At 34.3% G+C, this 12489-nt stretch overlaps 1 protein-coding gene across 3 annotated transcripts; it reads right to left on the minus strand.

Annotated features, from left to right (window-relative positions):
- Positions 1–296: 296 nt before the first annotated feature.
- On the minus strand, positions 297–9633 carry LOC104109275 (WAT1-related protein At1g09380-like). Of its 3 annotated transcripts, none has more exons than XM_070179724.1 (7): positions 9287–9633; positions 7854–7916; positions 1677–1793; positions 1332–1581; positions 1037–1192; positions 722–873; positions 297–609 (listed from the first exon to the last, which is right to left on the minus strand). In XM_070179724.1, exons 1-7 carry the CDS (start codon positions 9460–9462, stop codon positions 411–413), a joined length of 1113 nt encoding a protein of 370 aa, XP_070035825.1. In that variant the 5' UTR covers positions 9463–9633; the 3' UTR covers positions 297–410. The 3 variants fall into 3 exon arrangements, with proteins under 3 accessions (XP_070035825.1, XP_070035828.1, XP_070035827.1); XM_070179727.1 differs by lacking the exon at positions 9287–9633 and adding an exon at positions 8207–8429; XM_070179726.1 differs by lacking the exon at positions 7854–7916.
- Between the last annotated feature and the right edge of the window lie 2856 nt (positions 9634–12489).

A 12489-nucleotide genomic window follows, 5' to 3' on the forward strand; every position in this document is an offset into this window, starting at 1 on the left:
GGACCGAAGGCAAGTTCCTCGTTAAGCCCATTAACCGAGCTTGGACTCACTCTTATTATTGGTTTTGCCATTTATTATGATTTTTATTTGCTTAATCTAACGTCATTGATCACTTGTATTGAATTAATCCGCATATCCTTAAAACCGCGTATAAATTCAATTGTTATCCGTTTTTAAAGGTAAATATATACCTATATACCTTTAACAAGGTAATATTTCTTTTTTCACGTTGAAGAGAACACAATACTATCTTACTTGGGACATGAAGTGTGTAATTTTCTCAAATACTCCACATGTGAAAAGTAAAAGGTTTTCTTATATTGTATGATATAAATAATCTTATGCACAAATTGCAAGAGATTAATTTCATATTACAAGTCCAGTACTTCTAGTATTACATATTTGCTCCGTCATAGTTCAGTTCTGGCAGCTGAAGGATGACCATTGAAGCTGGGATTCTGAGGTAATTGCAATTCCAAATCAATTTTAGTGGACTGATTCTTCTCTTTATTTACCACCACCTCAATATCGTCGTCTGTACTTGTCTCCATTTTTTGACCCCAGAGAAAGCCGTAAAGCCCAATCACAATTATGATTGACCCTACAACTCTGATAAATAGATAAATAAATACATAAATGATCTCGTCGAATGAACAAAGAAATCCTAAATATTTTAACAAATTAGCTTAGGATATGAAAGAAAAGCATTGGGTTTGCTTACACTCCAAGGTACAATTTCTCACGAAGCAAAGTCCAACTAAGAAATGCAGAAATAACCAACAGCAATGGGTTGAACATCGAGACATATAAAGGACCTTTTCTTTCAATGCACCACGAGCTCAGAAAATATGCAAATGACGTACACACAACTCCCTGTAGTCAAAATCCATGAAACTTATTAGCACAAACAAATAAAATAGGATACTTTATAGTCTTTCTTTAATTCAACAATGAAGAAAAGGATGAAAAAATTATTAAAGAAAATAAGGCATTGGCAATTAGTATATAAAAGGTTAAAATTACTAAGAATTCATACATTATAAACAACTGAGATAGCTCTAATGGGGTTTAAAGCCCATTCAGAAAGTTTTGGGACGACGCAAAAGCCAATGATCACGCTCTCCACACTTGCCATTAAGCACATCAATGTTATGCATGTATATGGAGCTGCATACTTCTCGTTTACCTTTCCCTAAATAAGCCACAAATAGGGAATTAAAGTAAGAAGTTACATTTTTCCTTGGCAACAATAAGAAAATAAGTTATATATATAGAACTTCACTTAGCTAGCTAGGAGTAAGAATTTACAATTTTTAGAAGATGAGTATTACCTGAATAATTAACCAAATAGCATAAGTGAGACTGCTCATTATGACTAGAAAAGGTCCAGAAAAAAAGTTGCCATGGCCAGAAGAATTAACATCTTTACCAGTACTTTCTGCATATTTCCAGTGAAACCCCAATTGACCAATCACCACTTTGCCATGATATAATGACAATAACATAGCACCTCCAACACATACTATTGTCCCCAATAACTTGGCTTGTCCTGCTATACTTCTCAACCTCAATTTTTCAGCCCTGATACAAAGGTTTAATTTCACAGCTATTAATTTATCCTGTTCAATTTGATATTTTTTACTTTTGAATTGTACTCTAAGTTGTATAGAAATTACCCCACGGGTACGGCTATGAGAAACGTGAAAGCTGGGATTAGATTATCAATTGCGGAAACAACCGTTGGAGTTGAATTCTTTAACCCAATGAAATATACATATTGGTTCACTGTTATCCTGCATATTGCACGGTAAATAAAGTAAAAGCAAGAAATTAGAGGAAGTATAATAACTATAACAATAATTACGGCCAAATAAGTTGGAATTAGTTAAATGATTTCTACTGTTCATGTCACTTTAGTTAAGCCCGTCCCAATCCTAACAAAATTAAGTACTGCAGCTAGATAACAATAATAGGGGGAACAGGCCTTTTGTTAATTAAAGGACGTGAGATTTATAGCCAAACATAACATTACCTGGATTAATAAATCTCCAGAGTTGGCTGATCTTTGAAAATTTGCACATGCGATATGACATTTATGTTGAGTTTTTTATTTTCTTAAGATGAAGGTGAATGGGAAATGGAGGGAAAATGAAATTTTTGAGTAAAATTTTAAGTTTCCCTCTCTTGACAATGAGACATTGTCCCATATTGGAAGAGGAAGAGATTTTTGGTAGGTATATATATAATTGCTCTTCTTGTAGCTCTTAAAGAGTTAAGAAGAAAGCAAGTCTCGCGCCGTCGTCGGCTTCGGCTTCGGCTTCGGCTTCGGCAGCAGATGTTGAAGAAAGACACTCAACACACAACGCACAAGAAACAAACTGAAAATCGCTCAACATATTTGGCTATACGCAGGCACTGCTTCCTCTCAGCATTTTCATACGATTTTCTGAGTTTCTACTCCTTCGTTCTGCATTGTTTTAACTTCAAACAAAGCAATTGTAAGTGTGATTTGCTACCGAACTTTGTGTTCGCTGAAACACTGGGGTTTGAAGTACCGCTACACCAGTGTGTGATTCGTTCTATCCTGGAAGGAAATAATCCATTACCTTGGGTACTAGGAGGGGATTAAATTCCTTAAGGAAACACTGTGAATTCAGTGGGCTCGAATTTATTACTGTTTCATTACGATAACTTTTATTTTGCAGAATTATTATTTACAAATACAGCAATATTGGCGGGGATAACAATCTTAAGGAATTTAATATTTATTTCTGTATTTGTGTTATTCTTATTATTCTGCAAACTAAAACCTTTGTGGTTTTGTGTACTCCCGTTTTGGAGAGTAAAGCCTTCGTGGCGTTTTGTTGGAGATTAAAATCTACGTGATTTTTACTCCAGTTTTGAAAACGTGTATTAAACGTTTGTTTGTGTCATTGTTTTACACAAAAAAAAATAATGACTGAAAGCGAAAACCAAGCTATTCCGATGGTGACTGCCAACGCATCGACAAGCCGAACACCGGCATTGGCACCGGCAGAAAAACCCGGAAAATTTTTCGGGATTGATTTCAAGCGCTGGCAGCAGAAGATGTTCTTCTACTTAACTACGTTATGTCTACAGAAGTTCATCAAGGAAGATGTTCCTGATCTGCCAGATAAAACTCCAGATAATGAACGCTTTCTTGTGATTGAAGCGTGGAAGCATTCTGATTTTTTATGCAAGAATTATATTCTTAGCGGACTGGATGATAATCTGTATAATGTATACAGTAGCGTGGAGACGTCAAAAGAATTGTGGAATGCGCTTGAAAAGAAATATAAAACTGAAGATGCCGGGATGAAGAAATTCGTTGCCGCAAAATTTTTGGACTACAAAATGGTAGATAGCAAGTCTGTTATTACCCAAGTCCAGGAATTGCAAGTGATTATTCATGATCTACTTGCTGAAGGTCTTGTCATCAACGAAGCATTCCAAGTAGCAGCAATGATTGAGAAGTTGCCTCCGTTGTGGAAGGACTTCAAAAATTATTTGAAACACAAACGAAAGGAAATGTCCCTTGAAGATCTCATTGTTCGGTTGAGAATCGAAGAGGACAATAAAGCTGCTGAAAGGAGAGGCCGTGGAAATTCAACAATAATGGGAGCAAATATTGTTGAAGCTAACAAAAAGAGGAAGAAGGCTTCTGGTCCGAAATACAACCCAAGCAAGAAGCGGTTCAGTGGAAACTGCTACAACTGTGGGAAAACCGGACACAAATCTACGGAGTGTCGTGCTCCGAAGAAAGACAAGAAAAGGGGTCAAGCAAACATGGTAGTAAACCATGATGATGTTGATAACTTGTGTGCCATGCTTTCTGAATGTAACTTGGTGGGAAATCCTAAACTGTGGTGGTTTGATTCAGGAGCCACTCGCCATGTTTGTGCAGTTAGAGAAGCTTTTGCTACTTATGCTCCTGCTGGACCCGGAGAGACAGTTTATATGGGAAATGCTTCAACAGCAAAAGTTGAAGGATATGGGAAGATATTTCTGAAAATGACTTCTGGCAAGGTCATGACTTTGAACAATGTCCTTCATGTTCCCGAAATGAGAAAGAATTTAGTCTCTACTGGACTTCTTGTTAAGCACGGTTTTAAGTGCGTTTTTGTGTCCAACAAAGTTGTAATTAGTAAGAATGAAATATTTGTAGGAAAAGGTTACCTCACCGAGGACCTTTTCAATCTAAATGTAATGGTTGTGAATAATAATAATAATATTTCAGTTTCTTCTTACTTACTTGAGTCAAATGATTTATGGCATGTACGTTTGGGTCATGTCAATTATAAAACCTTGCGGAAAATGATTAACTTGGAAGTACTGCCCAAGTTTGAATGCGAAAAATCAAAATGTCAAACATGTGTGGAATCTAAGTATGTTAAACATCCTTATAAGTCAGTTGAAAGGAATTCAAATCCTTTAGACTTAATTCACACAGATATTTGTGACATGAAGTCAATACCATCTCGCGGTGGAAAAAAATATTTCATAACTTTTATTGACGATGGTACTTGATATTGCTATGTTTACTTACTGAATAGTAAAGATGAAGCAATAGACGCATTCAGGCAATACAAAAATGAAGTTGAAACGCAACTTAACAAGAAAGTAAAAATGATAAGAAGTGATAGGGGTGGTGAATATGAATCTCCTTTTGAAGAAATATGTTTAGAATATGGAATTATTCATCAAACAATAGCCCCTTACACGCCCCAATCTAATGGGATTGCGGAAAGAAAGAATCGCACATTAAAGGAGATGATGAATGCGTTGTTGATAAGTTCTGGTTTGCCACAGAACTTGTGGGGGGAAGCCATTCTTACGGCTAATCGAATATTAAATCGAGTGCCCCATAGCAAAACACAATCCATTCCATATGAAAAATGGAAAGGAAGGAAGCCCAACTTGAATTATTTTAAAGTGTGGGGGTGTTTGGCAAAAGTGCAAGTTCCTAAATCCAAAAGGGTAAAGATAGGACCGAAAACCGTTGATTGTGTTTTCATAGGATATGCGACAAATAGTAAAGCATATCGATTTCTGGTTCATAAATCAGAAAATCCCGACACTCATAATAATACGGTTATAAAATCAGATAATGCTGAGTTCTTTGAAAATATATATCCGTATAAAAAGGAATGTGAGTCATTTGGTGAAGGATCTAAACGACCTCGGGAAGAAACAAAAGAAAGTACATATAATCAGGAGAATCCAAGACGTAGTAAACGTCAAAGAACGTCTACTTCATTTGGACCAGATTTTGTGACTTTCTTATTGGAGAATGAGCCTCAAACATTTAAAGAAGCTATGACTTCTTCGGAATCATTGTTTTGGAAAGAGGCAGTCAATAGTGAAATAGAATCCATATTGAACAACCATACATGGGAATTGGTTGATCTTCCTCCTGGAAATAAACCTTTGGGTTCTAAATGGATTTTTAAGAGAAAAATCAAAGATGATGGCACTATTGATAAATTCAAGGCAAGGCTCGTAGTCAAAGGGTATAGACAACGAGAAGGTCTAGACTACTTTGATACATACTCTCCAGTTACAAGAATTATATCCATACGGATGTTAGTAGCATTAGCTGCAGTGTATGGTCTTGAAATTCATCAAATGGATGTTAAGACGGCCTTCTTAAATGGAGAGTTGGAGGAAGAAATTTACATGGAACAACCCGAAGGGTTTGTGGTTCCAGGTAAAGAAAAGAAGGTATGTAGACTTGTTAAGTCTCTTTACGGACTAAAACAAGCACCCAAACAATGGCATGCGAAATTTGACCAAACAATGTTGTCAAATGGTTTTAAGATAAATGAATGTGATAAATGTGTGTACATTAAAAATGTTCCAAATCACATAGTCATTGTTTGCCTATATGTGAATGATATGCTGATAATGAGTAATGACATTGCCAACATAAATGCTACTAAGCGTATGCTCAATAGCAAGTTTGATATGAAAGACTTGGGAGTTGCTGATTTAATTCTGGGAATTAAGATCCATAAGACTCCTCAAGGTCTTGCATTGTCACAATCTCATTATATTAAGATAGTACTTGAAAAATTCAAGCACTTGGGCTTTAAAGTTGCAAATACTCCAATTGACGTGAAACTTGCATTAGCAAAGAATAAAGGCCAAAGCATATCACAATTGGATTATGCTCGTGTGTTGGGATGCTTAATGTATATCATGAATTGTACACGACCAGATATAGCTTGTGCTATAAGTAAACTGAGTCGATATACGAGCAATCCAGGCCAATCTCATTGGATGGCAATGAAACGAGTTTTGGGATATTTAGAACATACCCAGAACTTTGAATTGCACTACAGTAATTTTCCTGCGGTGATTGAGGGATACTGTGATGCAAATTGGATCACCGGTTCAACTGATTCTAAGTCCACAAGTGGATATGTATTCACTATTGGTGGAGGAGCGGTATCTTGGAAGTCATCCAAACAAACATGTATTGCCCGCTCTACAATGGAGGCTGAATTCATAGCCTTAGATAAAGCCGGTGAAGAAGCTGAATGGCTCCGGAATTTCTTGGAAGACATTCCATTTTGGCCCAAACCGTTGGCACCAATATGCATACATTGTGATAGTCAAGCGGCAATTGGAAGGGCTGGGAGCGTTATGTATAACGATAAATCTCGTCATATACGACGAAGACATAAAATCGTTAGGCAATTACTCTCTAGAGGAATTATCACGATTGACTATGTAAAGTCAAGTGATAATGTGTCGGATCCACTTACAAAAGGCCTAACTAGAGAGGTAGTTGAGAAATCATCAAGGGGAATGGGGCTATGGCCGAGAACAAGTCATTGTGGCGGTAACTCTACCTAGAAGACTGGAGATCCCAAGATCTAAGTTCAAGGAGATCAAACAAAGTCATTAATGACGGTTCAACATTGTCAAATAAAATTTTAGTCCGTTCTCGTGATGAGACAATGTTCAGTACCAAGGATAAAGCATTAAGGCTTTTTAATGATTTCTAAATTTGATACGGGGTATATCAAATAGTGTATCTACAGGATGACACGTTTAGGAATCACCTATGTAAGTGTGAAGTGTTAGCCGCTTCAAGGAGAACTTTGTAAGGCCAGTTCTCTACGCACTTATGAAACCAGGCGGTGTTCATGGCTGAAACGAACACAACAATGAGAACCAAAGACGGTTAAGGGTTGATTGTGTGACTTATGGTTGTCTAGGTATACACCAAAGATCGACGGTTCAAAGATATCAAATCTACCGATTGACCGAGTATATCCGACATAAGTTTACTACGGAAAGTTCAAAGGAAAACCTACTTATCCAGATGCGATTAATCCTTGCTTGCAAATCACACAGTTTTTTTCATGCATACTTCCGTGATATAGCCATTCCCCATTCATGTGGGGGATTGTTGAGTTTTTTATTTTTTAAGATGAAATAGTCTTAAAATGAGGGTGAATGGGAAATGGAGGGAAAATAAAATTTTTGAGTAAAATTTTAAGTTTCCCTCTCTTGACAATGAGACATTGTCCCATATTGGAAGAGGAAGAGATTTTTGGTGGGTATATATATAATTGCTCTTCTTGTAGCTCTTAAAGAGTTAAGAAGAAAGCAAGCCTCGCGACGTCGTCGTCGCTCGCTCGGCTCGGCTTCGGCTACGGCTACGACTACGGCTACGGCTTCGTGTTACTAATGTGACGTAAACAAACAGACCAATAACAAAAGAGCACAACAACAGGATTCACCAGTCCCTTATATTAAAGAAAACTTTTGGTAGAGTGCAATTATATACTAGTATGTTTTTCAACTGAAAAGAAAATGCTTACCCAAAAATCGAACACAAAAAAATCTGGAAAAGTATAGAGCGAGTCAACTTGGGTCTAGATTTCCTGTCAACATGAGCAAACAAAAAAAAAATAAAAAATAAAAATAAAAATAAAAACTGAAACAAGAGGTAATGATAAAAAGATTATGTTATCTCCAATTGGAGGGACAAATAAGGTATAGTCATCGATATAATTTTCCAAGAAAAGAAAAATTATGGTTGATTATATCGAGAAATGACCTCATATACTAAATACGAAACAAAATTAACAAGAAGAGAAATATGCATACTCAATATATAGAAAAATAAAAATAATGCCGAATAAATTAGAACAGAGAAATTAAAAATACACACATCTTAAAGATGTAATAAATGAATGTGAAAAGGCGCATCCACTGAATAGCTCGGTTGGGACATCAATAAATGGGTAGCTGCTGAAGGTATGGAGACAAAAACAAAAAAGGGACAGAGAATAACAAAAGAGAAAAGAAAATAACGAAAGAGTAGCCACTAGAGATTATACTGCTGATCAACTAGAAAACAGAAAAAAAAAAAAGAGAAAAAGCAAAAGCTGCTGTCTTTTTTGAGCACTAATTTAATTTGATCGTCATCCAAGAAATAATTCTCGGAACTGAATAACTGACTGACTCAATTAATAGCATATTTGGCCAAAAAAAAATTTCTACTTTCGAAGTGTTTAGCCAATCTTTTAGAGGAAAAAAGGGCTTTTGAGTAGAAGAGTTTTAAAAAAGCAGAAAAAATAAATTTTTTTCAAAAACACTTTTTTAAAAAGCACTTTTAAGAAAAATAACTTATAAATAGTTTTTAAAATCTTGATCAACCACTAATTGATACGCATGAGAGCTTTTCAAATATATTAGCCAAAGCTTCTCACCAAAAGTTTTTTGAAAAAAAATACTTTTAAGAAAAAACACAGAGAATAAACTGATTTTTGCAGTAATTCTTTTTTTGTTAGTGTACGTACTTCAATTGAGCATTTCGACAAATGTTTATGTCAAATATTTTTCGAACCAATTGAGCAAAAATTAATCCAAGGAATAGTTCGCTGAGCAAGATTTAAAAGGGAAATTTTAACTGATTATTTATATCTTGGTCTGAAATGGGATGGAAAAGTCATTTTATTAATTGATTAATATCGTTCTAAAAGTATAGTGTATTTTGATAATATTATTTCTAGCTTAAAAACCAAAGAGGAAAAGTAGCATAGTCATTGCATTACAGCCATCACAAGAACTTATAGTTTAATTAGTAGTCTCACTAAGAGTTTCTGACTATCATCTTTCTCCAGCTTCCTCTTTCTATTACACATACGTAGTAACAACTATACAATAAACTCAGTCTAATCGGTCTGTATCGTGTAATAAAATTTTAAGAAAAGAAGTTTAAATTAAAGTTGTAGGCAAAAAGGGATACCTCTCCAAGAAGCAAGCAAAGGGAGCAATGGAGATGGTGGCAAAAATAGGTCTGTATGCTGATTGAACGAAAGGATTCATGCCACCGTCCATTACTAGCTTTGTTATTATAATCATTCCAGCAAACGCTAATTGCACAATCACCATTACTACAAATGCCAACAAATCCTTCCCCATTTTCTTCCTTCTTGAACACCTCAATGGAGACTCTCTTTTTTCAATCACCAAACTACTTTTACAGTAAAATTAGTGAATTGGGGAGACGAACAAGTAGAAGAAAGGAACTAGAGGAAATAGGGACGATGGATTTTGATGGATGATAAAAAGGAGAAGAAATGTTAGGTTTCTTAGCTTGGGCGACACATATATATATAACAATTGCATGGCGTACATATATTTGTCATCATAAAAAGTTAATTTCATGCTCCAATTCAAAAAGCGATCTAATTAATAACGCATAAAGATAAATGAGTTTGAGTTATCTCACAAAAAAATGGACTTTGATGTGTATAATATATCTAAATGGTTCATTTTTGTTTTATGTTCGATTAGTCTTGGTTCCCAAATAATCATTGGTATATTTCTTTTTCGATATTCCATCGTGAGAAAAAGAAACATTCACAAAACTCATATACGTCTTGTTTGGGAAGATAAAAAACATCGACAGGACCGAAGAATTTCATCACCTGATTTCAAGCATGTTTTTCTATTTAGTTTGTTTGATGATTTTCATCCATAAAATTATGTTCCAAGTTCCAACTCAACAATTGTTAGAATCTGTTTCACTTTATGTATTTGGCCTTTGAAAGAACATGAATATCATGAACCCATGACAAAATATTATTGTATTCTTGGTTATAACTTAATAATTTTCTTCTATAAAATTATGTTCCAACAGAAAAAAGAAGACTAGCCAATTATTGAATAAAAGACCACTATAAAGATAATTGATAAATGCTCTTAATGGAAGTTGAGTCCCCAATATCATGTCACGAAAAAAGCATAAATAAATACTACTATTGCCCAACTTGCCCATCTTTTTGTAAAGAGGTTTAACAGGTGGCAATAAGGGCCAATTTAGCATTCTGGTCAAGAGATATTTATAACCGAAGATCACTCAATGATGGAAAAATCCTCTTTACTTATCAAGTACTACAAGTTATAACATGAATCCAAAAGTTGTTTCCTTTTGATGTTGTTCTATAGTGCATAAAAAGTGTGCGTAGTTGCATAAAAGTTAAGGTATTTAGGATGTGTTTGGTTGAAAGGAAAATGTTTTTATGGAAAATGAATGGTTTTATCACTTATTTTTTCTTGTTTGATTAGTGAGTGAAAATCTTTTTCTGAAAAATATTTTTTAGGTGTTTGGTTAGAAAGTAAAAAATATTTTTTTATGCTACTCTACTCACCCCCTTCCCCCAAGTCCCTATGTTTCATGTGCTCCCCCCAACATTTTCATGATTCTATTTTCTTCAAGAATTTAATTATTCTTCTAAAAATTCACACAAACCCAAATAAACTAATGTGTTGCTTCACTTTTTTTACGCAAAATAACGTTGAAATTTGTGCTTCATAACAAAAAAAAAATACATTTTTTTTGTTGAAAAAGAAATTACTAGCTATTTTTACAGCATAAAAATAAAGTACTCATTTTGTTGAAATGAAAGAAAATAATTTTTCTACATCATGAAAAAAAATACTCATTTTGTTGGACTGAAAGAAAATACTTTTTCTACGTCATGAAAAGAAAAATACTCATTTTGTAGAAATTAAAGAAAATACTTTTTACTACATTTTGTTGAATTGAAAGAAAATACTTTTTACTACATCATTTTGTTGAAATGAAAGAAAATATTTTTTACATCAAGAAAAGAAAGTACTTTTTTTGTTAAAATGAAAGAAAAAACTTTTTTTATATCGTGAAAAGAAAATACTCATTTGTTGAAATGAAAAAAAAATACTCTATATATCTTTAACATGAAAAGAAAGTACTATTAATAATATTTCTATTTAGGGTGGAGATGGGGTAGGGTGGGGTTGGGGTGGGTGGAGTAGGGTGGGTTGGGAGTGTGGGGGTGAGTTGGTGGGGATGGGGAATGAGAGGAAGGTTGGAAAAGAGTTGGAAAAACATTTTCCTTCAATTGGAGAAAAATGAGTTCATGCAAAAAAAAATTTCAAAACATTTAAGGGATCTTTGCAATAATAGCCAACGATATTTATTGTTTACTTTTTCTAGTCATATGCATATATTATACATTGATTATACATAATTATATACATGTAATATATAAATTATGCATATATTATACCTCAACCGGCTATTTTTAGTTTAAGTGGTTGGGACGAGCGGCTACTTGAATTAATTTTTCAACATTTAAGCTTACCAAATATAAAAAAATTAAAAAATATTTTTCGAAAAATACTTTCCTTCGTACCAAACACACCCTTAACGTTTCTGTTTTTTCCTAAATTTACAGCCATTTTTTATTCCCCAATTGAGATATACTTAAACGGTCATGCCATCAAATTTGGGGGTAGCTCCCTTTCCTTTGCCTTCTACCTGTGTGCTTAAGATCCCAATATCAAAATTCTGTAAGTTTATTCCCATAGGCAAAAAGCGAAAACTTATTTACACTTCTTGTTTACTCTAAACCATCCTATTGGTTTACCATAGTTGGAAACAAAATTTGGATAACAATGCGTATAAATTAACTATTGTTGAGTCATAACCGTTTACGTAAGGACGCATGTCATCTATTGATTTTGTTGTTGTAAATTCCGATTATGGATAAATTTTTCTTCACCTTTTCTTCCAAAACTTTCTCCTAAAAAAGATAGAAAGAGATCATTCATATTTCATACCTTAACAGTGACGCTATTTACCTCTGTTTGGTGGATTTGGACTTTGGAGAGATTATGGTTACGTTTTTGGTACAAATGGTAAGTGTTGGTCAATTTTCGGACTAGTAATTAAAAAATAATCAGTATTTGTAGAGCCGTTGAAAAATAGTTACTATTTTATGCGGAGATAAAATCTGGACAAAAATACCTAGCTGAAACACGGAAAGTTTCAGTATAATATTCTGGATTATATTTGGAGCTTCTACGTATAAATTTCCAGTAATATTATGTTGAAACTCCAACACATGATGAAATCCAGCAAATTATGCTGGAATCTCATATGTAAAAAATTCGAACTGTAGC

The sequence above is a fragment of the Nicotiana tomentosiformis genome, chromosome 1 (genome assembly GCF_000390325.3).
Source record: "Nicotiana tomentosiformis chromosome 1, ASM39032v3, whole genome shotgun sequence".
Taxonomy (NCBI): Eukaryota; Viridiplantae; Streptophyta; class Magnoliopsida; order Solanales; family Solanaceae; genus Nicotiana; species Nicotiana tomentosiformis.